Source organism: Mya arenaria, chromosome 13 (genome assembly GCF_026914265.1).
Source record: "Mya arenaria isolate MELC-2E11 chromosome 13, ASM2691426v1".
Classification (NCBI taxonomy): Eukaryota; Metazoa; Mollusca; class Bivalvia; order Myida; family Myidae; genus Mya; species Mya arenaria.
In genome coordinates, this window is record NC_069134.1 from 46,843,874 (window position 1) to 46,870,513 (window position 26,640).

Below are 26,640 nucleotides of genomic sequence, written 5' to 3' on the forward strand. Positions count from 1 at the left end.
TATACACGATTGGTTAAATAAACATTTGGAAAATATTATCATTTGAAATGAAAACAACAGAAATGTTTATCAAAAATCTGAGATTGCTAAAAGACATAACATTGACGGTAAATAAAGATGCAAATTTAGTGGTCTTCATTACATCTGGTTTAATAAAAAAACTAAACATCTCTGTGTATGCATTTCCATTTAATTCATACCCATTCATGTGCCATAACTTTTAGAAGCATTACAGTTATAGCATTTAAAATAATTTCTGAATTGATCTGAACATTAGTAGTTTACTGTTTCATTCGAGACATTAAAGTGGGTCCCACATAATGTGATAAATTGGCCTATTGTAATAACTCTGGGACATTGTTTGTCTTAGGACAGGCAGGCAGTAAGCATTTTCGTTTCTTCTTTTCAGATGTACTTCTTCAGTGATACGAGAACTGAAAAACAGTCAGTGTTTGATTAGTTAAAGACCCATAAAGTATATCCAGGACATCTTTACCTGAACATTTTAAAAACAACAACAACATATTAATATCATTTTAACTGGACATTTTAAAAAAATAATTAATTAAACAAATTGAACATTCAAAACCATGTGGTTTAACATGTAAAATATTTAGATTACATTACATTTTCCTTAAATGAACCATATTAGTTGACATTAGGTTCTTTACTGTATAAAGGCAGTCATTTCAGATAGCATCAGTTTTAAGTCATTCAATTTATGAATATTCACAATAATTTGCCACATTGTGTAATTGCTTTGAATTGTTTGCCAATAATGATGTGAAGTTATTCACGCACAGTTTCCCATGACCTGCGACATTGACCCGCTTTTGCTACATTTCAAGGCTTTACCGGTACTTAATTCTTATAGAAAACGGATTATCCATACATAAATGTAATGTAAATATAAGTAGTACTGAACTGCTTTTTTAACATCCATCAGTGTATGAACTACATTGGATCAGTTCAAAGTGTCAGTGAAGTCCTTCGGACTCAACCGACTTTAAACAGCCAAAATGTAGTTCATACACAAATGGACGTTAAAAATAAGTATTTCTATCATGTTGACAGTTACGCTCTTCCAAGTTTGGTAAAATTTTATATTCAATAAACTTGTAATAGCTTATTTATTTTTATCCCTTCCCTAAATTTGCCACCAACTTCCACCAAATGCCATGGATTTGGGTGGCACTTGGTGGAAAATGGGTGGCACTTGGTGGAATATCAAGAATTTCACCAACTGTCATGAAATTTCCACCCAACTGGAGGTGGCATTTGGAGTAAAATTGAACTCTGCAGCTAATTGTATAAACAGATTTACCCAGGGTAATATTTTACCGGCGGTAATTTTTCTGGTAAATTGGCGGTAAGCAATTGTATAAAACAAAATTAAGATTTTACCAAGCTATTTACTGTGGTAATATTTACCCTCCTCCAAGAGATGGGTAAATTGATTTACCGTCTCAGTTACCAGAATCAAGATGGCGGACCAGACATAAACAAACGCTCGATTCACAACTCATTTTGTCGAATTTAAAGACAAATTGAAACTTCGTGAATAGAAAACTGTTCCATTACATCCATATCAATAGAAGACAGGAATACAGAAGTAAGAAATCGTCAATAACCACTGTCTGAACAAATTAATGCATTAAATTTAAAAATATTCCAACGAACACATTTCATGTACAAAAACAGTGACACAAGAAATCTGAAGTTTAAGAATGTATTTACCTTGTTTCGCATTTAAATAATTCCAAAATCTTTCAAAATTCAATGCAATGGTTCGAGACCAACACTTGATTGCAGGTCTCGACCTTACTTTGTTGAAGTGTATCCCACTTTGCACATATTTTGAGTATATTGCACATAAATATTTACAATCAAATTGAACCGCCTGTAAACATTGAACAATAAATGACAGCTATGACGTCATTTTCTATGAAAAATGCCCTTAGTCTATAGTCTATTTCTAAAGTTTTCTTTTATATAGAGGCACAAAACAAAATACTGTAGAGTACATTGATAATATAAAAGTTGACTGTATATTTGATAAAAACAACAGCTGTGGTATGACAACATACCGAAGTATGATTTTTTTGAGTATGTTAAAATGTAAATAAATTATACTGTTACATATACAGTTCTGTGATTAACACATTTATGTTCAATACAATTGTACACAACTATTTCATAATTGTGATAATGAATATGAATAATCATTTTAGGCTTTTCATCAGCGGAAGCCAGCAGAGCCAGTGTGATGTTAGAACATATAACAGAAACATGATTAAAGACACCAAAACCAGAGAGGAAATAATAAGATGTTTTTTTTTCTTCTGTAAATTATCAGTATACTGTCATTTGAGTGAAAGCAAAATATTAATAACCGGTTTGTTTTTTGTGAAAGCCATCATTTCTTATTGACGCTCTTGTTAACTTATCTTTCAAATTTAAACAAACATTGGCCTCTCCAGAATGCCATCATCCCCCTCCCCCATATTTCCATATCCGCGCCAAATATTCATTAATCAGCCATTTAAGATATGAAGCTGATTTTCACAGACAACATATAATTTTAATGATTACAAAATAATTTTTCTTTTCTTTAGATTGCCACCAGTGGAGGACCAAGGTTATATGACAAATGTGCGGTCAAGATAACATCAAAAATGAACTTCATGGAGCCGCTAGTGAATTATATGCTGTTTAACATTCATTTGCTGATTCTGGTTATTGGTATCTACATAAGAATTGGCTTTGATTTTGAATTTAAAACTATTTATAGTTTAATGAAAATAGAAAATAAATGTTACACTTCTTGTATATTGATTTTATGCTCCTGTAAAATGGAAATATGATGACAATATGAGTAAGTACTTCCAACACTTAAAACACTATTTTTGTCTTTTAATATTTTGTGTTTTATATACTCCTTTAAATGGTTTAATACTTAAGATAGGAATTATCGTTATGATTATCACAATAAACCATTTTTCATTTATAAAATATCACTGTAAGTATGTATTTTGGCTAACTGAAATAAGTAACTTAAGCCTGTTAAGCTTAAGATGTTTCGAGAAATTGGGGCCTGGTCATTAATAATAAACATAACTGATACTTAAACAAATGTCGCATACCAGTATAGTTTAATAATCTTATGAATTTGCAAAGTGGTTGGATGTAGCATTTAATAAATGGAATTCTTCAAGAATTGACATTTCACATAGGAGATATAGAAAAGATCAAGTACACTTATAATATGTGTCTGTATTGACACTAAAAGAATCAGTGGTGTTTGCTTACATATTTTCTTAATTTCAGCAATATTTCAGTTTAAAATACCCCTAGCTTTAATTAACAAATACATGGAAAGCTGAAACAATAGTACATTTTAGATTAAAGATATGAATTATTGATCACTTTAATGAGAATCAAATGAATTCTATGAAACTCTGAGTGCATCATTTCTATAACATTGTTATTTGATGTTAAACAAGTTGAAACTGACTATAAATTCCTTAGGTGTCAGCGTGAGAAAAACGGACGATGCCATTAAATTTTCTTCAAAGATATTTTTTGTATTTTGTGTAAGCAAGTATAATTGCTTGTCAGTTAATTTCTGTTTTCAAATTATTCAGATATATTGTGTCATTATGACTTGCATATCATTGCAATAATGTTCGCATTTTCCTGCGGTATTCGCTGACCGTTTTGTATGAAGTAAATAGTAACACCCCTTAACACAGAATAAACCTACCCCTTAAAGATGCACTATTACTCCCAAATACGATTTACCACATTTAATAACATTGTGTTAATATTCCAAAAAGGATGAATACATTTCGAAAACAATGGTTCTTATGAAGGATACCGAGTTTAATTTGAAAGAAATGAGCGTTAAACACGGTATTTCTACCTTATGAGACTATAGTAGATCACAGTAAATCTTTTAGCATTCACCAATCATTTAATATTTTTGCGCTCTCTGCTATTAAATACACGGTCACAATCTTCTTATCAGTAATTCATATTATTTTCATTAAGCCTTCGGCTTTCACATGTATACATAGCATATTATTCTGTACGTTTCAACCAGACCGCTCTTTAAAAAGACGTTTTAAATAACCCGCCTTATCTGTGACTGCGCATGCGCATATCCACAACCGGAAGACAAGACCATGCCTTGTCACTTTTTATTTTGGCGTGGACCAGACCGGTCGCATAGAAGAAAGAAGTGTCATGGACGTGCTAGAGTTAGAGGACAGCGTAAGTATGTCTTCGGACCATACTGATAAGTCGTTCAGTGGGTTTTCTTCTGTGGAAGATAACCAGAACCATTCTTCGGATGGTTCTGAAATAATGACAAAAAAGCCGAAAAAAGTTGTTAAATCTGTTGTTGTTCCAATAAAGTCAAAGACTTTGGTTAAAACAAGTAAGACTAAGAAACCGTTGAATAAAAACCCAAAGAAGTCTTCGGACAAGAAAAAAGTGTCTTCGGACAAGAATAGAAATTCGGATAAGCAGTCTTCGGACAATAATGGAATTGATATTTTGAAACTTACTCCCGAAAATATTGATTCCCTTCGGGGTTTGTTAGGGATAGACAGTTCATCATTTAATGATTTTGAACAATTTTCCCCACAAGATTATCCCAGGATGCAAATTCAGATTGATGCTAATGACATTTCAGATACTGAACTAGCTGAAGAAAATGTGTTACCTCCTCCTGATTTTACGAGTATGTTTGATACAGACAGTAACAATAACCAAGTTTCCTCAGAATTTGGGTGGACAATGCCAAAGCTAAAAGCCCCAGAGATGGGCGAGCCAGTAAGTGAACCATTAGCTAAACTTTCGAATGTTGCTAGTACTAAGCAATGTGAAATGGATGGTGTGGTGACTAAATACAAAGTTCCATCCAACTGTGATTTAGCAACGCCACCTACAGTTAATCAGGAAATCTGGAAGATTATGAATAAAAGGGGACATCTAAATGATAAGTTGATGGTGGATATTCAAAATTTGGTGGCTGCTGGCATTGGATCAGTTTTGAAATTGGTAAACCTTTTAAAGGATCAGAGTTTAGGCACTGAGGCTAAGGGTGTTTTGTCAGACACTTTGACTATACTTTGCCAGACACAATACAATCTTTCTATGAGAAGGAGGTACATGATTAGGCCTGTCTTGAAGAAAAAATATGCTGGTCTATGTAATCTGTCAACAGAAGTTATGAAGAAATTGTTTGGTGACCATATTGATAAAGAGATAAAAAGTTGTGAAACTTTGTCTTCCATTGGGAAGGATTCATACCCACAGCGTGGTACCTTTGCTCGTGGTCGTGGCAGATTCCAGCAAAGGCGTGGTGGTTATGGAAGCTATTATCAGCCAAGGTACCAGCCATATGAGCAGTACAGGCCAAGAGGCGCTGGCTCTTGGAGGGGTTCGAGGTCTAGGCCGCATTCCCGAAGTGCTATGGTCACAGCCCCAAACGATCAATAGAGAGTTCGGTAGGTAAACTAAAATTGTATGTTGATCAATGGAAAAATTACACCAATGATCCTTGGATTATTAATGCTGTTTCGGGCTATAAAATTGATTTTGTCAAACAACCATATCAAGGAAAAGTCCCACATGAGATACCTTTTGATGGGGAAAAATGGGAAATTGTTAATGATGAGGTAAATTCTTTGTTAGAGAAAGGTGCAATTGTTGAAACTGTTCATGAATCAGAAGAGTTTATATCAAATCTATTCATTGTTCCAAAACCAAACAACAAATTTAGACCTGTCATTAATCTTAGATTTCTAAACAAATTTGTTTGTTATAATCATTTCAAACAGGAGACATTTAATGTTGTTTTGGATTTAGTGCAAAGAAATGATTTTTTCACTAAAATGGATCTTTCAGAAGCCTATTTTTCAGTGCCTATTCATGATGATTCCACTAAGTATCTGAAATTTTCTTGGAATGGTCAATTATACAAGTTTATTTGTTTACCGTTTGGTTTGGCTATTGCGCCATTCCTGTTCACTAAGATTTTGAAGCCTATTTATGCCTGGTTCAGGAAACAGAGTGTCTAATGTTCCTATTACATAGATGATTCGTTAAATATGAACCAAGATAAGTTAATCTGCTCTAGAAATACAGAAATTATGACAGACACGTTAGAATCCTTGGGGTTTGTGTTAAATAGAGAAAAGTCTGTTCTGAAACCATGCCTACAAATCCTCTTTTTTGGTTTTATCCTGGATTCAGTAGATTTTAAAGTGTATTTGACTGAACGAAAGATGCAAAAGATTTTGTTAAAGGCCAAAATATTATTATCAGAAGGGGTTGTTGTCATTCGAGATTTGGCCTCTTTTATTGGTCTAATAGTCAATGCCTTTTATGCTGTGTTTGAGGCAAAATTACACTTTAGAGATCTTGAACGAAACATGATTAAAGGGTTAGAAGGATCAATGGATTTTGATAAAAAGGTTCAGTTGTCGGATTTTAGTATCTTGGAACTAAAGTGGTGGCTCAATAATGTAGAAACCAAACATGGGAAATTGATAAGACCCATGCCCGTACATGTGATTTGTAGAACCGATGCATCGTTTCTGGGTTATGGAGGTATTGATTTATCAAGTGAAAAGCATACAAATGGTAGATGGGCATCTGAAGAAAAGCATAACAAATCGATAAATTACTTGGAATTGTTGGCAATATTTTATGCATTACAAGCATTGTATTATGACGTACAAAATACGCATATAGAAATTCAGTCTGATAATACAACAGCAGTTTCTTATATATCTGAATTTGGGGGTATGGCTTCCTCTGATATGGATGTTTTAGCAAAGAGCATTTGGATGTGGTGCATAGAAAGAAATATTCATTTGTCAGCTACTCATATACCTGGTAAAAGTAATAAAGCAGACTATTATTCAAGAAATTTTTCCTCATCAACTGAGTGGATGCTAAAAATGGACATATTTGAAAGGATATGTTTGCATTTTTTCAGGCCTGACATTGATTTATTTGCCTCTCGATTAAACAAGAGACTAAACAAGTTTGTTTCGTGGTTTCCAGAACCTGGCGCTAGCTTTACTGATGCTTTCAGTGTCTCGTGGCAAATTGTGTCACCATATGTTTTCCCCCCTTTTAATATTGTTGGGAAAGTGATAAACAAGATCATACAAGATAAGGTAGATGAGTGTATCATAAAATTTCATTTTGGTGTGCGCAATCTTGGTTTACCATGATATTAGAAAACATGTGTTCTTTTCCTGTTAGGCTACCAAGACACCGGGACCTATTGACATTAGCCCACTACAGAGAGGAACATCCTTTAGGGAGGAAGCTTCGACTCATCGCAGCAACAGTATCAGGGAAGCACTCCAAGGTCGAGGTCTTTCGGGAGAACTTGCTGATTTCATCATCAAGTCATGGTACTAGGAAGCAATACCAACATGCCTGGAGGCACTGGGGTATTTGGAACGATATCAGGTGTAGCAGTGCCTTTCAGACGTCTGAAACGGTTGTCTTGACATATTTATTTTATTTGCATAAGAGTGGTAAATCTTACTCCGTTATTAATACACACAAGGCTATGTTGTTATGTACTTTACCATTTTTTGGGAATTCTTGGTGTAAAAATACAGATTTAATTTCAAGATTTATAAGAAGTGTTTTCATTAGTAAACCTCCGAAACCTCGATATATTGCTATGTGGGATGTGTCAATTGTGTTAAGATTTTTGGAGTCTTTGGGCAAGAACTCTGATCTTTCATTGAAAATTCTAACTTTTAAGACTGTTGCTTTAGTGGCTCTTGCGATAGCTCCTAGAGCTCAGACTTTAATATCATTGTGTTTGAATAATATGATTGTGGAAAAGGATGCTATAGTGTTTATGATTTCAGATATATTGAAGACTACTGCTCATGGTGATTCATTTTCAGTTAGGATTGAACATTTCAGAAATGAATCTTTATGTGCTATGCACACATTACTTGACTATATTGAAGCCACTAAGAAAGTGAGATTGTCAAATTCCCTCTTTATTTCTTATGTTTAAGAAGGTTACTACTAGTACCATAGCTAGATGGTTGAAATTGACTTTAAGTTTAGCAGGAATAGACACAGAAGTGTTCAAGGCACATTCATTTAGAGGTGCAGCTACTTCTGCTGCATTTAATAGAGGTTATTCATTGAAGTCTATTTTGAAAACTGCTAATTGGAAATCTGATAAGAACTTCAGAAAATTTTATTATAGACAGTGTTTAAGGAAGCAGGATATTTCATTCAGTAATGCATTATTTACTTTATAAATATTGAAAGGTGTTTTTGTTTACTTTGTTGATTATAGTTTTAGTCACCTTTGAAGATGCTATGTATACATGTGAAAGCCGAAGGCTTAATGAAAATAATGTTCCCTCATCCAAGCTTTAGTGCAGGATGAAGGGCATTATTGGAATTAAGCCGGAGGCTGAGCATGTATGCACCCGCCCTTCATTGGTTATCATATACCCATCCCTTTGGAGATGCAACTAAAACTAATTCTTTTAAGAGTGACACGGCATGGTCTTGTCTTCCGGTTGTGGATATGCGCATGCACAGTGATAAGGCGGGTTATTTAAAACGTCTTTTTAAAGAGCGGTCTGGTTGAAACGTACAGAATAATATGCTATGTATACATGCTCAGCCTCCGGCTTAATTCCAATAATGCCCTTCATCCTGCACTAAAGCTTGGATGAGGGGACATTTTCCATAAATGCATGATTAAGTAAGTAGTAAAATGTTTATCAGTCAAAATTTATGTTTGTTATGCATGTGTATGTATTGATTTTGAATAAGAGTGTCACTTTAAAGTGTTGCATGTGTTTTATTGATTAGCCACAGAGTGCCTTATAAATACTTTGTACTGTTTTGTTGAATATTTACCATGTAACTTTTTGGATCGATTCAATGAATTTTGTCATTAAAACTGCCTTTTAGATTTTTTTTTTATAAAAATGGAATGTGGACTTTCATTTTTTTATAAAAAAGATACCTCCAATCTGACAGCTATGCGGGAAAATGACGTCACTCATTGCATTATGGGACATTTTGGTAAAATTTACCCTGGTAAATTTACCGCCTTGGTAATTTCTTTTATACAACGTATTTACCGCCATGGTAATATTACCAAGAATTTACCGGTTTCACTTACCGAGGTAATTATTTACCATTGTTTATACAATTGGCTGCAGTTGTTTTTTTCATGTGGCACTTGGTGTAAAAGTTGGACTTAGTTAATTTTTCATATGGCAGTTGGTGAACAACTGAACTTAGTTAATTTTTTGGGTGGCATTTGGTGAAAAAGAATCAGAAAAACTCAAGAGTTCTGTAAGATGGAACTCAGTAGAATTCACCATTATCATAATGGAATAAGAATAGCATTCAGTTGCTGTTCATGCTGCTGTTTTAGCATCATTACATAATTATGCTACTATTTGAAACTAACTGGTAATACTACTTTTGGGGATTTTTCCCACTACTACTATAACTATAGTCCCACTACTCTTCACCATGTTGCTGGTTCTATTGATGATGATTATGATGTTAGTGGTTCTATTGATGATGATGATGATGATAATGATGATGATGTTTAGGTAGTTCTATTGATGATGATTATGATGTTGGTGGTTCTATTGATGATGATTATGATAATGGTGGTGGTGGTGATTATGATGATTGTGGTGGTGGTGGTGGTGGTGATCATGATTGTGGTGGTGGTGGTGATCATGATGATTGTGGTGGTGGTGGTGATTATGATGGTGGTGGTGATTATGATGATTGTGGTGGTGATGATTGTGATGATTGTGGTGGTGGTGATGGTGATCATGATGATTGTGGTTGTGGTGGTGATTATGATGATTGTGGTGGTGGTGGTGGTGATTATGATGGTGGTGGTGTGGTGATTATGATGATGGTGGTGATTATGATGATTGTGGTGGTGGTGATTATGATGGTGATTGTGGTGGTGGTGGTTGATTTTGACAATTGTGGTGGTGGTGGTGGTTGATTGTGCTGTTGGTGATTATGATGATTGTGGTGGTGGTGGTGAAGGTGATCATGATGATTGAGGTGGTGGTGACAACAACAACAAAATGTTGATGAAGATGATGATGATGATGATGACAACAACAGCAATGTGATGATGATTATCATGATCATGATAGTAATGAGTTAAACTCAGTTTTCTGTGTACATGTGCTCTGTTGCTATTTCCCCAAAGGTACAGGGATCCCATTAATGTTTGATTTAAACTCGGAATGACCTCTCTGCTGGAAAATCTCCTCAAAATATTTGAATGATCTGACAGTTACTGGCATTTGTGGAACTTTGAATAGTGAGAAATTGTTTGTGCAGTTTTGTTTAATTAAATGGATTGATTAAAAGGTAAGTGTTTTTTTATCATATTATCAAACAAATAAGATCAGGACTTATCATATGTATTTTTTATTTTACACATATTAGGCTCTTTGTTTTTGTTTAAAGTTTGACTAAGAGATTTATAAGCTTTATGCATGTACTGTCAAGTATGTTTCACTTTATTCCAACAGAATTGACAAATACTCATTGTAGGAATGTACTAAGTTAAAAAATATCATTCAATTTGTACAATGAAGATAAAGATGTATAAAGAAATGTTATAATACACATTTTTTTTCAGACAAAACCACCCATAAAGATGACAATGTACCTGGTCAAGATTCTAAGACCGTTTGGGTAAATATTTGAATATTACAATTACTTTAAATGATGTATATGTTCTAGGGTGTGTGTGTGTATGTGTGTGTGTTAAAGAAAAACAGTTGAGGTATTGACAAAGCCTTGGTGTTATTGATGTTGTTGGTTGCATGATTTTGAAAAAATAAAGGTATTCAAGTGAATCTTAGTGTATACATGTTTCCAAAGACATTTGTAGAACAAATTGTAGAACAAATAACATTCTTCTGTGAGGTAAACCCTGTTATATTGAACAGATTTACTAAAATGTTCCCTTTTTCAGAAAGAAATATGAATAGAGGGCTTCTTTAGCAGAATAAGTATAGCCAAACTTGCAGAAAACAACAACCGGATGTGCATCACTAAAGAAAAGAAACAGGTTATTGACATTCAATATTCAAAATATCAAAACCGGTAGTTAAATTAACTTTTTACCTTGTCTATATTAGGGTAAAAAATCAGTTAGACAGTATTGTCATAGCTAATACAACAGAGGAGTGCTCTTGTAAACCATATTTGCAATGATTCAATGTATGAGGCTGGATCCTAATATTTTGTTACCATATATCATTTTATTGTAATACTTGGTATTAATCTGGCTAGGCCCAAAGCTGAAGAAACATATTTAGAGTATGTTTTTAATGCTGTCATTTTATTTATGCATCTAATTTTACAAATAAATTTTGAATAATGATAGCTAAAATTAAACCTCCAAATTAAATTATACTAAAACTGTTTTCAGGATTTTTCCAAATGTAGAAATGCAGACAGCTCTTCACCATCAACTGTGATCCTTTGTAATTTTGTGTACACATGAAACTAAATGACTGCAAAGACTGCAAAGAATGATTGTTTTTTTTTTGTTCCTAGGTTGTTGTATGCATACTTTATAATCCCATGATTTTATTTCCACCAAGTGCCACGTAATTTACACCAAGTGCCATGTTGGCGTGGCATTTGGTGAAAAAAGATCAAAGAAACTGAACGTGGCATTTGATGGAAAATTGATGAAAAACGTTCCAATACTCCATCAACTGCCACGTTTGGGTGGCATTTGGTGAAAAAAATTCCACCAACTGCCATATGGCATTTGGTGGAAAATGTTCCAATACTCCATCAACTGCCACGTTCGGGTGGCATTTGGTGAAAAATATTGCCATGTGGCAACGTTGGGGTGGCATTTGGTGGAAGATCAAATAATGAACATCTACTGCGACCTACTTATCTCAAAATCAATAGGGTTCATTTACAAGTCATGACCAACTAGCATATCAAATATAAAATTACTGGGTGCAAGAGTTCTTTGGTTATTGAGCAGAAACCGTTTCTTCACCTCAAGGTCACCCTGACCTTGACCTTTGGCCTACTGATCTCAAAATCAATAGGATTCATCTACTAGTCATGACCAACTAACATACATAGTATGAAGTACCTGGGTGCAAGCGTTCTTTAGTTATTGAGTGGAAACCATTTCTTCGTCTCAAGATCACAGTGACCTTGACCTTTGTATTACTGATCTCAAAATCAATAGGAGTCATCTACTTATCATGACCAACTTGCATACCAAGCAAGAAGTTCCTGGGTACAAGCGTTCTTTAGTTATTAAGCAGAAACCATTTTTAAGCTTAAGGTCACCGCCAACATTTTACCTGTAGTTAACAATGACCTTGATGGCGACCTTGACCTTTGACCTACTGATCTCAAAATCAATTGGGTTCATCTACTAGTCATAACCAACTAGCACATCAAGTATGAAGTTCCTGGGTGCAAGCGTTCTTTAGTTTTTGAGCGGAAGCTGTTTCTTCACCTCAAGGTCACGGTGACCTTCACCTTTGAATTACTGATCTCAAAATTAATAGGAGTCATCTACTAGTCATGACCAACTAGCATACCAAGCATGAAGTTCCTTGGTAAAAGCGTTCCTTAGTTATTGGGCAGAAACCATTTTTAAGCTTAAGGTCACCACCAACATTTTACCTGAATGTAACAGTGACCTTGATGGCGACCTTGACCTTTGACCTACTGATCTGAAAATCAATTGGGTTCCTCTACTAGTCATGACCAAATAGCATACCAAGTATAAAGTTCCTGGGTACAAGCGTTCTTTAGTTATTGAGCAGAAACCATTTTTAAGCTTAAGATCACCGCCAACATATCGTTTTTTACCTAAAGGTAACCTTGACCTTTAACCTTTTGATCTCAAAATCAATAGGGGTCATCTTCTAGTCTTGAACAACTAGCATACCAAGTAAGAAGTTCTTGGACCCAAAGGATCTTTAGTTATTTAGTGGAAACCGTTTCTTCACCTCAAGGTCACAGTGACCTTGTTTCGACCTAGTGATCTCAAAATCAATAGGGGTCATTTACTAGTCATGACCAACTTGCATACCAAGTAGGAAGTTCCTGGGTCTAAGTATTCAATAGTTATTGAGCGGAAACGAAGTGTGAGGTACGGACTGAGGGACGGACAGGGCAAAAAACAATATGTCTCCCCATGAATGGGGGAGACATAATGAAATACACCAGAACTGGTAAGGGATGAAGATTGAAGATCTGGTAAAACAGGTGGCTGACAGCTAGTTGATAATACTATGTTGAAGATAGTACCGATCTGGTAACAATGTTTAGTTGTCATTTACTAGGTTTGGTAAAGGCACTTATAGCGTTGAAAAACGCTGTTATTGATAAAGTACTCCACTTCTCTTCATGAAGTATAATTATACCAGATTTGGTTACCAGATGTGGTTATTACACTTAAGACACTGTTAGTATGGAAGTGACCAGATTTGGTTATTACACTTAGACAGCTTACGTATGATATTTACCAGATGTGGTTATATTGCACTTAAACACTGTTAGTATGGAATCAGTTACCAGATTTGGTATGGGTACTTAGTTTACACCAGGTATATGGAAGTTACCAGATATGGTTATTACACTTGGACACTGTTTGTATGAAAGTTACCAGATTTGGTTATTACACTTAAACACTGTAAGTTACCAGATGTGGTTACTACACTTAAACACTGTAAGTTACCAGATGTGGATATTACACTTAGACACTGTTTGTATGGGAGTTACCAGATTTGGTTATTATACTTAATAAAATGTCAGTCAGTTGCAATTGGTTTCGCCTTTGGAGATTTAAACCAATATGGTATTCTAAGGAGATTGGTACAAAGTAAGTGGCTAATAAAAAAAATGGTTTTCGGCACAGAACTGGTACTGCAGATGGAGAAGTGCTGACCTAATACCAAATTGGAATTCTTGCAATGTGGTCACCTGAACAGAAGATGATTCCATGATGTCAACTCAATTTTAGGGCAGCACTGTTCAAAGGAGCTTTTTGCCGCTCTTATATACTCACAGAATTACCCACAATCCTATTCATGAACGATACACAACGACCGAGTCCGAGGTTCACCGAATCGATACATAATGGCTGCTTATATCTTCTGACATTGAAAATTCATATAATAAGTGCTGGATTTCTTAGCTAACTTTGTCAGATAAGTTAAGATTACACATAAGTATAGATTTTAATAAATCTGAAGTGTGTTTGCTTAATAACTTTGTAAAATTTCCAAGTAGATTGGATTGGCTCAGGTTCGTAACATAGCCTACGTCTTTACCTTCATATGATTTCCACTGTATTCCTGTACTTGAAGTAAATTGGAGTCCGACAAATGGCGTTTGTATGCAAGAATATAATCTTGGTTTGTGTGATATATTTCAAAACAAGGCACAACACAAAGAAAAACGTCACAGTGAGGGCAAAAATACACTGTCTCATGGCCGGGACGTTTCCTTTTCTCCCCTCTACTTGCATGAATCTCCCTAACAGCAGGATTGCAGACAATGCATCTCCTTGCTGAAGGGTTGATTCCTGCAAGTTTCCTTGGGAAGTGGCTCCTAGCAGTTAACCTGTCTAACGGTTGAGATTTTGGTCTACCAGGCAACGGAGCAGGAATAGTATTACAAATATTCCCCAACTCGACAAGCTCCTCAACAAGGCGTTCCCTAAACTGCTTGTGAGTCATTGGATTCCTGACATTGCCTTTATATTTAATGTATGAGTTCAGCACAGTCAACCCAAGAATGTGGAAGAACACCTTCTTCCACCACTTCAGAACCTTCAGATCAAGCCTAAAATTGGCAACCATCTGATCTGAACGATCAACACCTTCCATGAATTTGTCATACATAACAACACACTTTGGTCTAATTTTCTGCTTGTGGGTGACATTTTCACATGTGTATGAAGTGGTTAAGATGTACACAATATTGGAATCATTGTATTTCATTCCAGATAGTGGACCAGTACTCATAATGTATGTGTCACCTTTGTTTGCTAACTGCTTGAGTTTTAGTTGCTGGGGGAGGCCTTTCCTGTTTTTGCGGCAAGTCCCAACTGCAGTCACACCAAGCTCCCACAAGTCCATAAATAGACGAGGGCTGGAATAGTAATTGTCACAGAACAATACATGACCTTGCCCGAACCTGCCACGGAGCAGATCCATCACAAGATCATATATTGTTCCGTGCTCAGATGGTAGGGAAACCCTCCTTCCAGTGTATAAGTTGAAACGCAAACAATAGCCAGACACAGAGTCACAGAGCATGTAAGCTTTTAAGCCGTACTTTATGGGTTTGTTTGGACTATATACACTGAAAGCAAGGTTACCCCTCCATGGCACCATACCCTCGTCTACTGAAATAAACTGGTGGGGCTTGTATGTAGTTGCAAACTTATAAAGAATAGAAGAATAGACAGTGCCAAGCTTAAATAACGGATCATGGCCAGGACTTTCTCTGGCAATATACCTAGCATTATTGTTGAGATGGAAAAAAGACATCAACAACAAAAAACGATCGCGTGACATGGTAGATGAAAAGAACGGGGTTGCGGTGACAGGTCTGGTAGACCAGTAGTCAGTAACATTCGACTGTCGTACAAGGCCCATGGCTATCACAATGGCTAGAAACTTCAGCATCTCCCCTCTGTTTGTGGGATGCCACTTTCGAAATCTGCAATATTTAATACATTTGATAGTAGGTTTCGTAGCTTTTATAAATAAACATGAACTGAATAACAAATTCTGATTAGATTTAAGAAATTAATACAATGCAATGTATTTTTCAGTTACAGAAATTGCATCCATTTCTGCCTTACACCAGAGTAAATTCACCTTTACATTTATGAGGTGTTTTATACTGTTTGAAACCTGATAATTGTTTATTATCATAGAAAGTAATCATTCCATTGTCCACAGTATTCCTGATAATTGTTTTCATATGTAACTTTGCTCCACATTGATACCTGGAAAATGTCCCTAGTTGTCCCTGTCTGAGGTCTAGCTGCTGATTCGCATACCGGTTCGTTTCCTCCACCATAGTGTCAATTGTTTCCCCCGGGAGCAGTGTCTGGAAGTAATGTAGAGGGGTTTGGCCCTCCCCAAGTCCATCAGACAGGCCCGGAGTCCCAGCAAATGGTAATTCTGGCTGGGCATCCTGATCCCCCTCGGACCAGTTCTCGAAAGGGTCCTCATTGGGTTCATTACCCTGGTGAATAAACAAAATCACATGCACTGTTGTAATGGCCGAAATCGGGGGGGGGGGGGGGGGGGGGCATACCAACGATTTTCGACAAGCAATGGAAACTAAATTGCATAGAACTATATGTATATATACATGTATAAAACACTACAAAGTAAATATTGACAGGAGATTTGTAAACAAAAATTGTAACTGTTTCTTCCAGATAAATGTATTATTGAATCATGTATGTAATAATTTTTAAACTCAATTTACCTGGATTTTCTGGGCAACAATATCTTCTGGCTCAAAACCTTCGAAATCGCTGCCCGAGTCAGAATCAGCCTCTAACTCGGCGAAAAAATCATGTTGATCTCCTGCCATCATGCCAAAATATTGACATATGACTTGCGCATATGTAAAACACGCAACGATTAATGTACATTTTTTAATTTTTTTTGAATGAACATAGGTGAGTTTTTGGCCATGGCTTAATATTGAAGGTCATATCTTTCTTTGTGTGAAATACTTCTTTAAAATATAAATTAGTTATAAAGATATCAATAGAAATACACGTTGACAGATGTAACAGCCGACATAAACATTAACTGTCACGTGATTGTTGTTTTTCCCCCGCCAATTTAGGTCATGAAAACGGGTCACGGACACTACGGACCATGGACATTACGGACCAGACATTACGGACCAGATTTAGGGACATTACGGACCATCTTCAAAAACTTACGGACCATGATTTATAATGTTTTTAAACATTTTTTTTTTAATTTATTCACTCATTGGTCTTAAATTTGTTAATAAATACTTTAATATAATTGCTCAGTATGACAATTATCTTTAATGTAACTGAAAAATCCCATGAAATTCCAATGTTAAACATCAATGTATTTTTAATAAAATATTATAATAATGTGAATAATAACGAACGAAATATGTGTTTATCTTATAATTGTTAATGTGAATATTAATGTTTTCATATGTGATCGATTGCTTTCTGAAATAAACTTTCGATCGTCATATTTGTTTGTTTTCCGTTTCATCTGTTTTAATTGAAAGGTTCAGTGAAAGTGCGCAGTCACAATGGGTTTTCACACATTTATGATTGCCAATTAAAGGTTGTCAGTATAATGTTTGTTTCTTTTGTAATATACCGCCGATAATTACGGGTACACTTATAACTTATAAACACTAATAAAGGCAACAGAAATTGCCAGTTTTAAATATCAGTTTGCAAGAATTGCAACAAACACTGATATGTTCTTCTATGTGCTCGATTTATTTTGGGAAATAAACTGTTTTGGAAAATATTTCTGCTCGATTTATTTTGGGAAATAAACTGTTTTGGAAAATATTTCTTCTGTTGCTTTTAACTGATTTTACTGCCAATCTTTCAAATTTTGTTCATTATTTTTCAAATAATTGTTATAAATACATAGGTCTTTAACACCTTTTGGAATTTCACAAGATTTTATATTGACCCATTGATCTATTCGAACTTCACGGGATTTTTCACAGTTATATGGAAGATATAACGTCATACTGAGCACTCATATTCAAGTATTTATTAACAAATTAAAAACTAATGAGTGAATAATTTAAAAAAAAAAAAAGGTTTAAATCATGCTCCGTAAGATTCCGAACATGGTCCGTAAGGTTCCTAAATCTGGTCCGCAGTGTCCCTAAATCTGGTCCGTAATGTCTGGTCCGTAGTGTCCGTAATTCATCAAAACAATGTTAGTTATTAATGAAATATAACAGTGTCAGCAGCTTCGATCGATTTCCCAGACAAATATATATTTAAAAAGAGTGCAAGCTTATTTTTTTATAATAAAATTTCACTAAATATCAACTTACAGTCAACTTAGTGTGAGCGATAAAACCGAAAGTTAATATTCCCACAATATTTTATGTTGACACCGCTGACCTAGTTTCACATTTTTTACCCTGCAGAAGGACTTCTTTTCGACCGGAGATATTTCTGGATTAACAACCATACACTGGTTTGGAAATGCTCGTCATTGTTTTTAATTCGACTCATGTGATTGTCATTACGAAAATTAATACAAATTTGCGTTCATAATAGTGTTTAAACAATAATTAAAACTACGAACACATGTGTGAAGGACATTTCATTGATGGCGGAAGTTGCAGTTGAGGAAAATATGAAAATACAAGATGGAAAAACATTTGAGAGAGTCCATGCACATTCGCTATGTATCTTATAAAACTCTTGAAATAAAAATTCCAAATATAACCAGGGAATATCCGTTTTTACGATAAATAATCAGCTAAATATATAGGGGCCCGTTGAACGCATACTCCAAATGGCGGAGTAAGGAGAAAATGAAAAAAAGCTGATACATAATTATGGATTTCTCTCTCACTTTACCATTATCGGTACTTAAAACTTAGTCACATGCAAGATATTTTACTTAGCTATGTGAATTTTATGCACTGATATGGTAACTTGCTCTAAAATTGGAAGTGGAAATGGATTTGGTGAGCTTCGTATGGTAATTATTACGGTCCGAAAATATCCGGACTTAGCACGGATCGGGTTACACACTACTAAGTCCGATTATATTCGGACCCCGCACGGTAAGGGTTAAAGTTGAATATGATCGTCTAACTGCCAGCAATGTAAAGATAATACAGAAAAACTTGACATCAACACATAGAAGCAGATGGTGCCATCTTTCTGTCATATTGGCCTTTTTACATCACAAAGTGAAATTTTTAAATGGCTGTATTTACTTTCCATGTGGTGTTTTTATATTGTCCTTTCATTATCTTGAAGCTTATGTGCCATATGTCATTAATAGAATAGAAGATATATGCAAAGATGACAGCTTGAATAACTCTTACATATTGGACACCAAGCTATTTGCGATGTAACGAAAATGTGCTGGACAGTGCATTCTTGCTCATATAGCACCTTTACCACATTGAAAACTAACACTCCAGCTTCAAACTTTTCACTAATCTGCCAAATAAGCCATTTCACAATCATACAACATAATAATACTTCTTGTTTACAACATTCACTAAATGGACATTTTATATCAACACTAGCCACCTCATTTACTCACATTTTGCCATGTACATTGCCATTAAAGCATACCTTGCATTCACCCACAACTTCAATACAAGTAATTTTGTGCTATTTTTGATATTTGTGAAACACACTTAAAAAACTTGGAACTGCTATACCATTTCCTTTTCAGCAAATTGTTAACTATTTCAACTTTAAACAAGTTGTGTAAATGGATTTACACATATCCTCATTTACCCCAGAACAACACAACCATTCAGTGTACATCCACAAGCATTTTTGATTTACAATTGCTGATTCACTGCACTTATTTCCAATGGGGACCTTTGGTTGTCATTAAAGGGACAGCATAGCAAAAGAGATAGTGTAAGATACAACAGACTCTGGGTGAATTACACTAGCTCTTATTTCAAATACACTATAGTCATAGGTACAATGCTGCTGATTGAACCCACAATCTCCCTCTCCCTACATGGACACTACTACTGACCTATTGGGTTGATCAAGACAACAAGGTCATAAAGAATACCTCAACTTTTGTTCTACTAAAACAAGAGGGCCCTGATGGACCTGTATCGCTCACCTGATCCAATAAAGATCATCAGGAATAACATTATGATCAAGTTCCATGAACACATCGTCATAAATGTGGCCTCTAGAGTGTTAACATTCTTTTCCTATTATTTGACCTGGTGACCTAGTTTTTGACCGCACATGACCCAGATTTGAAATTGGCCTACAGCTAATCAATATAAACATTCTGACTAAGTTTTATGAACATACAGTCATAAATGTGACCTCTAGAGTGCTAACAAGCTTTTCCTATGATTTGACCTGATGACCTAGTTTTTGACCACACATGACCTGGATTCAAACTTGACATGATCAGATTATTAATTTAAACATTCTGACCAACTTTCAAGAAGATACAGTTATAAATGTGACCTCTAGAGTGTTAACAAGCTTTTCCTTAAATTTGACCTGGTGACCTAGTTTTTGGACCGCACATGACCCAGAGCTAATCAATATAAACATTCTGACTAAGTTTCATGAACATACAGTCATAAATGTGACCTCTAGAGTGCTTACAAGCGTTTCCTATGATTTGACCAAATGACCTAGTTTTTGACCGCACATGACCCAGATTTAAACTTGACGTAGAGATTACTAATATAAACATTCTGACCAACTTTCATGAAGATACAGTCATAAATGTGACCTCAAGATTGTTAACAAGCTTTTCCTTAAATTTGACCTGACCTTGTTTTTCACCGCACATGACCCAGATTTGAACTTGACCTAAAGATTAATAATATTAACATTCTGACCAACTTTCATGAAGATACAGTCATAAATGTGACCTCTATAGTGTTAACAAGCTTTTCCTTAAATTTGACCTGGTGACCTCGTTTTTAACCCTAGATGACCCAATATCCAACTCGTCCAAGATTTTATTGAGGGTAACATTCTTACCAAGTTTCATTAAGATTGTGCCCAAATTGTGACCACTAGAGTGTTAACAGTCAAATTGTTGATGACTGACAACGGACACAGGGCGATCACAATAGCTCACCTTGCGCACTTCATGCTCAAGTGAGCTAAAAACCAGACAAGCTGATAAATGCTCACCATGTTTCTTGGCGAAGTGGTTGGCGACAAACTGTGCCCTGCCCAGATTATGTGGAGTATCTGTGTTCTGTTGTATAAACTGGGAATGGACCTTCTCCGCAGATCTCTTTTCAATGAAAGTATTCACCTAAAATGTTACATCCATAATCATTGTTGTATCTAGAAATTTCGAAACAATTACAATGTACAAATATTTAAGTTTTACCACAGAGAGTTTTATTGAAATACAGTATTTAGAACAGAACCTACATTTTCAGCCATTAAAATTGCAATTAGGCAATCATTAAGAATTTCAATTTCAACTTTCGTGGGTGTTTCGCTTACTGCCAAGCATCCCTGCTTTAAATTTTGTGTTGATAATGTGTCAGCCAATGAGGTAGTATTCTAAGACAGGTAGATGATCTGAAGTAATATTGTAATGGTTCAGAAGGACTTGTTTGGTACACTCACCACGCCCATTCTTAATTATTAAAACATTACTTCATGTCATCTAACTATCACTATTAGTCCAGCAGAACCCGGAGTGAACCTTGCATTGGCGTATATACAAAATGTTTTTGCATTTTCTTAATGGCATGACTGTACTATAATAGAATCTAAATGATGCCACTCTGGCATCAGTGGGCAACTCTTGGAATTCAAGATGGCGTCCAAGATGGCCGCCATCGGACAATTTGTACCCGGAGTGAACAGTGCGTTGGCGTCTATACACAATGTTTTTACATTTCCTTAATGGCATGACTGTACTATAACAGAATCTAAATGATGCCACTCTGGCATAGGTGGGCAACTCTTGGAATTCAAGATGGCGCCCAAGATGGCCGCCAACGGACAATTTGTAAGCGGTGTGAAAAGCCGTTGGCGTCTTAACACATTTTTTTTTGCATTTTCTTAATGGCATGATTGTACTATAACAGAATCTAAATGATGCCACGCTGGCATCGGTGGACAACTCTTGGAATTCACAATCATTCAATCGGACAATTTGTACACGGAGTGAACAGTGCATTGGCATCTATACATACTGTTGTTTTTTTCATTTTCTTAATGGCATGACTGTACTAAATGATGCCACTTTGGCATCGGTGGGCAACTCTTGGAATTCAAGATTCAAGAATTCAACGGAAAATTTGTACCCAGAGTTAACCGTGCGTTGGCGTTTATACAAAAAGTTTTAGCTTTTTCTTAATGGCATGACTGTACTATAACAGAATCTGAATAATGTCACTTATCAGTGGGCAACCCGTGGAATTCGAGATGGCCGCCAACTGATATTTTGTACCCGGAATGAACCGTGCATTTCGCGTTCATATTTTATTTTGGTATTTTCTTAATGGCATAAATGTACCATAACATCGAATTACTCTGTGATGGAGAACGGCCACAAAACAGAGGCAATCATAAAGAAGAGATGAAAAGCAGAATATAAACCGATAGAAAAGACCTCATTTCTATCCAGACCAAGATCAATGAATGCACTCATCCACTGCGGCCCATCGCTCATCCACAAGAGCTGGTAAATGTTGTAACCAGAATGATTGCTCCACCTGTAGTAAATGCACACGATGCCATTGCAATTGGTACGAAGCAAATAAAAGACTTTGAAAACGGATGGCCAAAATCATTCCACGAAGCTATTTCGCGATCAGTTACAACGCATGCCACATCAAAGAAGTCACTTAAGATAGGCGAGTTGAAATCATTTGACATGGAGTTGATATATATCAGAGTGATTGGTCTGCTAGCGTGACACGGGAAATTGACTTGAGAAATGTGTTATCATATTAATTGTCGCCTGTTCCCACCTCTTTGTTTACTGCTTCAGGTGATTTCAGAATTTCCAAATCAAAGCCACAATTGAAGAAGATTTTACAGGTAGAAACATCTGCAAGACGATCATTAAAGCAGATAGAGAGAGGTATAATTGACGGCTCTGCAATTTTATATATAATTTGTTGGCCCACAAATGGAATGGTCATGGGTTACATTTTCCAATTTAGAAGATATATTGAGAGGAAACTGCTTTCTTTCATATTAGACGATTTGTCTAGGGAAGATGATGTACCCCTCTAAGTTACAGAGAGTGTAACGATAAGACGGGAAGACATGCAATCAACACATAAAGAGGCGGATAATATCCTTGTTCAACAAATGGTTCTGGTTGCCAATGACACCAAAAGTGGTATATGCATAATATCTGACGACACTTAGGTGTTTGTGCTGGCCCTTTATCATTTTAAGTACACCAAGTGTCTGTGTCTTTGAAAGTATTAATGGAATCCCCAATACAAGGCCGTGCAGTTATTGACATCAACACGACTGTTGTGATTATCAGGTTGTGACACGGTGGCGTGTTTTTATGGAATCGGAAAGGATACAGTTATAACGGTTCTAAAATCTCATTAATACACACTCGAGTCTATTGGAAATAAAGCATCGACTCTAGACGTCATCCTCAAGGAATTGTTGCTGCTTGTTACGGGCTCGACGGAATAAATTCAATGTCAGACGTGAGAATTGTTGTATGGACTAAAAAGGATGAAAAGTCTCTAGCATAAGCACCAAAGCTTCAGTCACTCCCCCCAACAACTAAATCATTCATCGATAATGTAATATGAGTGTATAAGTGATAAATGATAAGGTGTTCATGTGAAAGCCAAATGCCGTGCTTTAGTGTGCTATGCAGTTGTAATAGCTCTCGACTGTCATGCAATGTGTTCTGTGATTGTCGTGGAAAAGATATGTGTTGTAACATACAGGAATTAATCAATTAGGAAATCAATATATAAGCTTGCTTATATGTTATTAAACTAGACTGATGAAACACTGAAATCAAAATGCCTAAAGAGTTCTTTCATATATCTTTTTAGTTTCTTTTTGTGGTGTTATTAGTATTGAGTATATTCAGTCCATCATAATTTCCGTTTTTATCTCTTTGATATCGGTCAATATGTTTACCACAATGTTAATTTATCGTAAATAGAATTGGAATTAAGTAGACGTGGTAACGTATGTTTTATTACATAATCATGTATTACATGATCCTCTGCTAAAAATAAAATTTGCAAATATATAATTATAACGTTATTCTTTTCAGTTATTTTGTCATGTTATGGTTTTATATTTTCATAACGATGCATATCAGTCGTCAAAAAGAACTAAAATTAAGTGGACGTGGTAACGTATGTTACAATTCATTGTAACCATGCATTTCATGGGTTGCTTATTTATAATTATGAAATTATGCAGTAAAGTTTTTTAGTTTGGATACATTTTTACATCTTAAACACGATGATTATGAATCCCAAAATAAGATAATGTGAATGAGTTGAGTAGACATTGTAACGTACATTACCTACATGACATAGTTATCTGCTCAAACTTGAAAATTTATTATAATTGTAGTTTTGGTAGCACGTAGTTATCTTACCAATCCCAAATCTGTATAACACGAAACACTTCATATGATTCTCCTTTCTTAAAATAACTTTGTTGTACTACTTTGGTAACTGATTTTTATCAGAAAAAGACAATTTGATGTTTTTTTCATGAGCAAAGCCGTCTTAAACCAGTACATGTACACAGGAGATTGTTATTGCTGCAATGTAATCATTTTTTTTATAAACATAAATCTTAATAAAGAAATATAGGAATTGTATGTGTTTTTTCCTTTGTCGGCAGCCATGTTTGTGGCCATCTTGTTTTAGCGAGTTGCCCAACCATGCCAACGTGGCATCACTCAGATTTGTTAACAATAAGTTCTAACCTACACAAAAAAGCAAACACATTTTGTATATACGAGATTGCACGGTTTAGTTGAATGTTGGCTTCTATCTGCCGGACTATATGCAGAATTATTGGAAATTAATTTTATAACTTAAATCATTAAAAACCATGTCAATAACATCAAGGTAATTTTGGCTAATTAACATGGTTAAAAAGTTAATACACATGTAACAAGAGGCCAATGAGAGCCTATGCTCAACTGGCATGGCTTGTTTGATCCATTTCAATAAAAAGCATGTTTGTAAAATATGCAACATACTGATAGTTCACTTGGAACATTTGCATGTTAGTTAATGGACCCTGCCATTACAGTCTTTTCTTGCATACCGGACGTGTGTTTCCGGTCATGTGACTAGTGCTGGAAAAACCCATCTTACATACCCCATGTAAGATGAGTCACGCGCAACAACACGCCACTTCTTATTTCATTTATTTTACCAGTTCGTTGAATAATAAACAACATTGACATTTCCTAAGTTTTACTTCTGCATAATAAATATTATAAACGTATAATAGCCTTGCTATATAATAACTGCAATTGGTACAACAGCTTAACAAACAAAAATTACAGGATTGGCAAAATATGGCCGTGAAAACGAACGGACTCCATGATAGGTCATAGTGACACACGCCTGGAAGTCCTAATGGAAAAGAACCACGCAAGCCGAGAGAGGCTAGGCTGAGCTGTTGTATTAAATGTATATTCAAAGTGTACTCTATAAATACTATAGTGTCCTATGATATGCCCGTGCTGGAATAGACTGTTAGGCAAAATGCGACAACCCAGCAACTACGGTCTACGTGCAAATGCTCCTTACCAAAAGCAACTGCAAAACCCGCAGTATATCCTAAATCTCCTAGCAACGCAACGCAACAATGCAACCCACAATTGCCAACAGCCAATGCAACATCCGCAATATATCTCCGCAATCTCATGGCAACGCAACGCAACAACGCAACCACCGGGACGCCAAGTACTAGGACGTTCCCGGCCTTGAGCAACAGACATGCAACAGACTCCTTAAGAACTTGTTATTCCAGCAACGGGATAATAAACGATATTTATATCTATATTCATCCTAATTAATTGATTTTAGTTTATAATTCCCAATTTCACATGTATAACCCTCTTGTTGATTCCCATACCAAGTGATAACTAGCACCGAGGTGCTCGACCAAGGTAAAAGGTCTCAACAAGCCCAAATACATCTAAATCATAAATTATATATGTATGCATTTTTAAATTGAAATGGATGACAGCCTAGCCAGCTCGCGATCTCGGCTTGCACTTTTTTTTTCCCGCCACAAAATTGTTAAATAATTTCCCCCCCAAAAAAATATGTTTATGAAATTATACGTAATGCATTATCGAATCCTTTAAAGCGTCAATATAAAATCCAATCCCCCAGGCAGCCGCAGTATCTGAAGGACTTTGCCTATTACCCGTAGGAACCACAGTTTCTGTGGTTAAAGGGGGCAAAATATGAGACCTAGTAATGATATCATGAGAGTCAATTACATTACCCTCATTGTTGTTTCCCAGCTCCGCGTCTGGCAAGGGTATCTGTGGCGCCTGTGGGAGTTGTGCTTCCAAATTGACATGAGGCAGTTGCCTTAGCCGCCGTGCACGTGGCTGTTCCTCTTCCCTTACTTCTGCTGCTTCCGCCACCTACCTTTTCCTCCCTTTAGGACGTCCTCTACCCGGCATTGTTGAAACAGGCGTATTAAGCCGCGAGTGTCAGATATTAAAGTACTAAACTTCTTTATTTTCCTATTTATTCAAGAGCTTTTTAATTTTGGTCCTCTCCGCACGAGATTTCGCTAGCAAAGAAAGATTCCCCGTTAATAGACCGGTTTAATTT

At 35.8% G+C, this 26,640-nt stretch overlaps 1 protein-coding gene across 1 annotated transcript in view; it reads right to left on the minus strand.

Moving 5' to 3' along the window:
- Nucleotides 1–26,640, minus strand: part of LOC128213369 (E3 SUMO-protein ligase ZNF451-like) — a 148,747-nt gene that overhangs the window by 95,848 nt on the left and 26,259 nt on the right. The window contains exon 4 of the mRNA XM_052919015.1: nt 20,993–21,119. Coding sequence (XP_052774975.1) covers nt 20,993–21,119 — 127 coding nt within the window. The remainder of the gene's footprint in view (nt 1–20,992; nt 21,120–26,640) is intronic.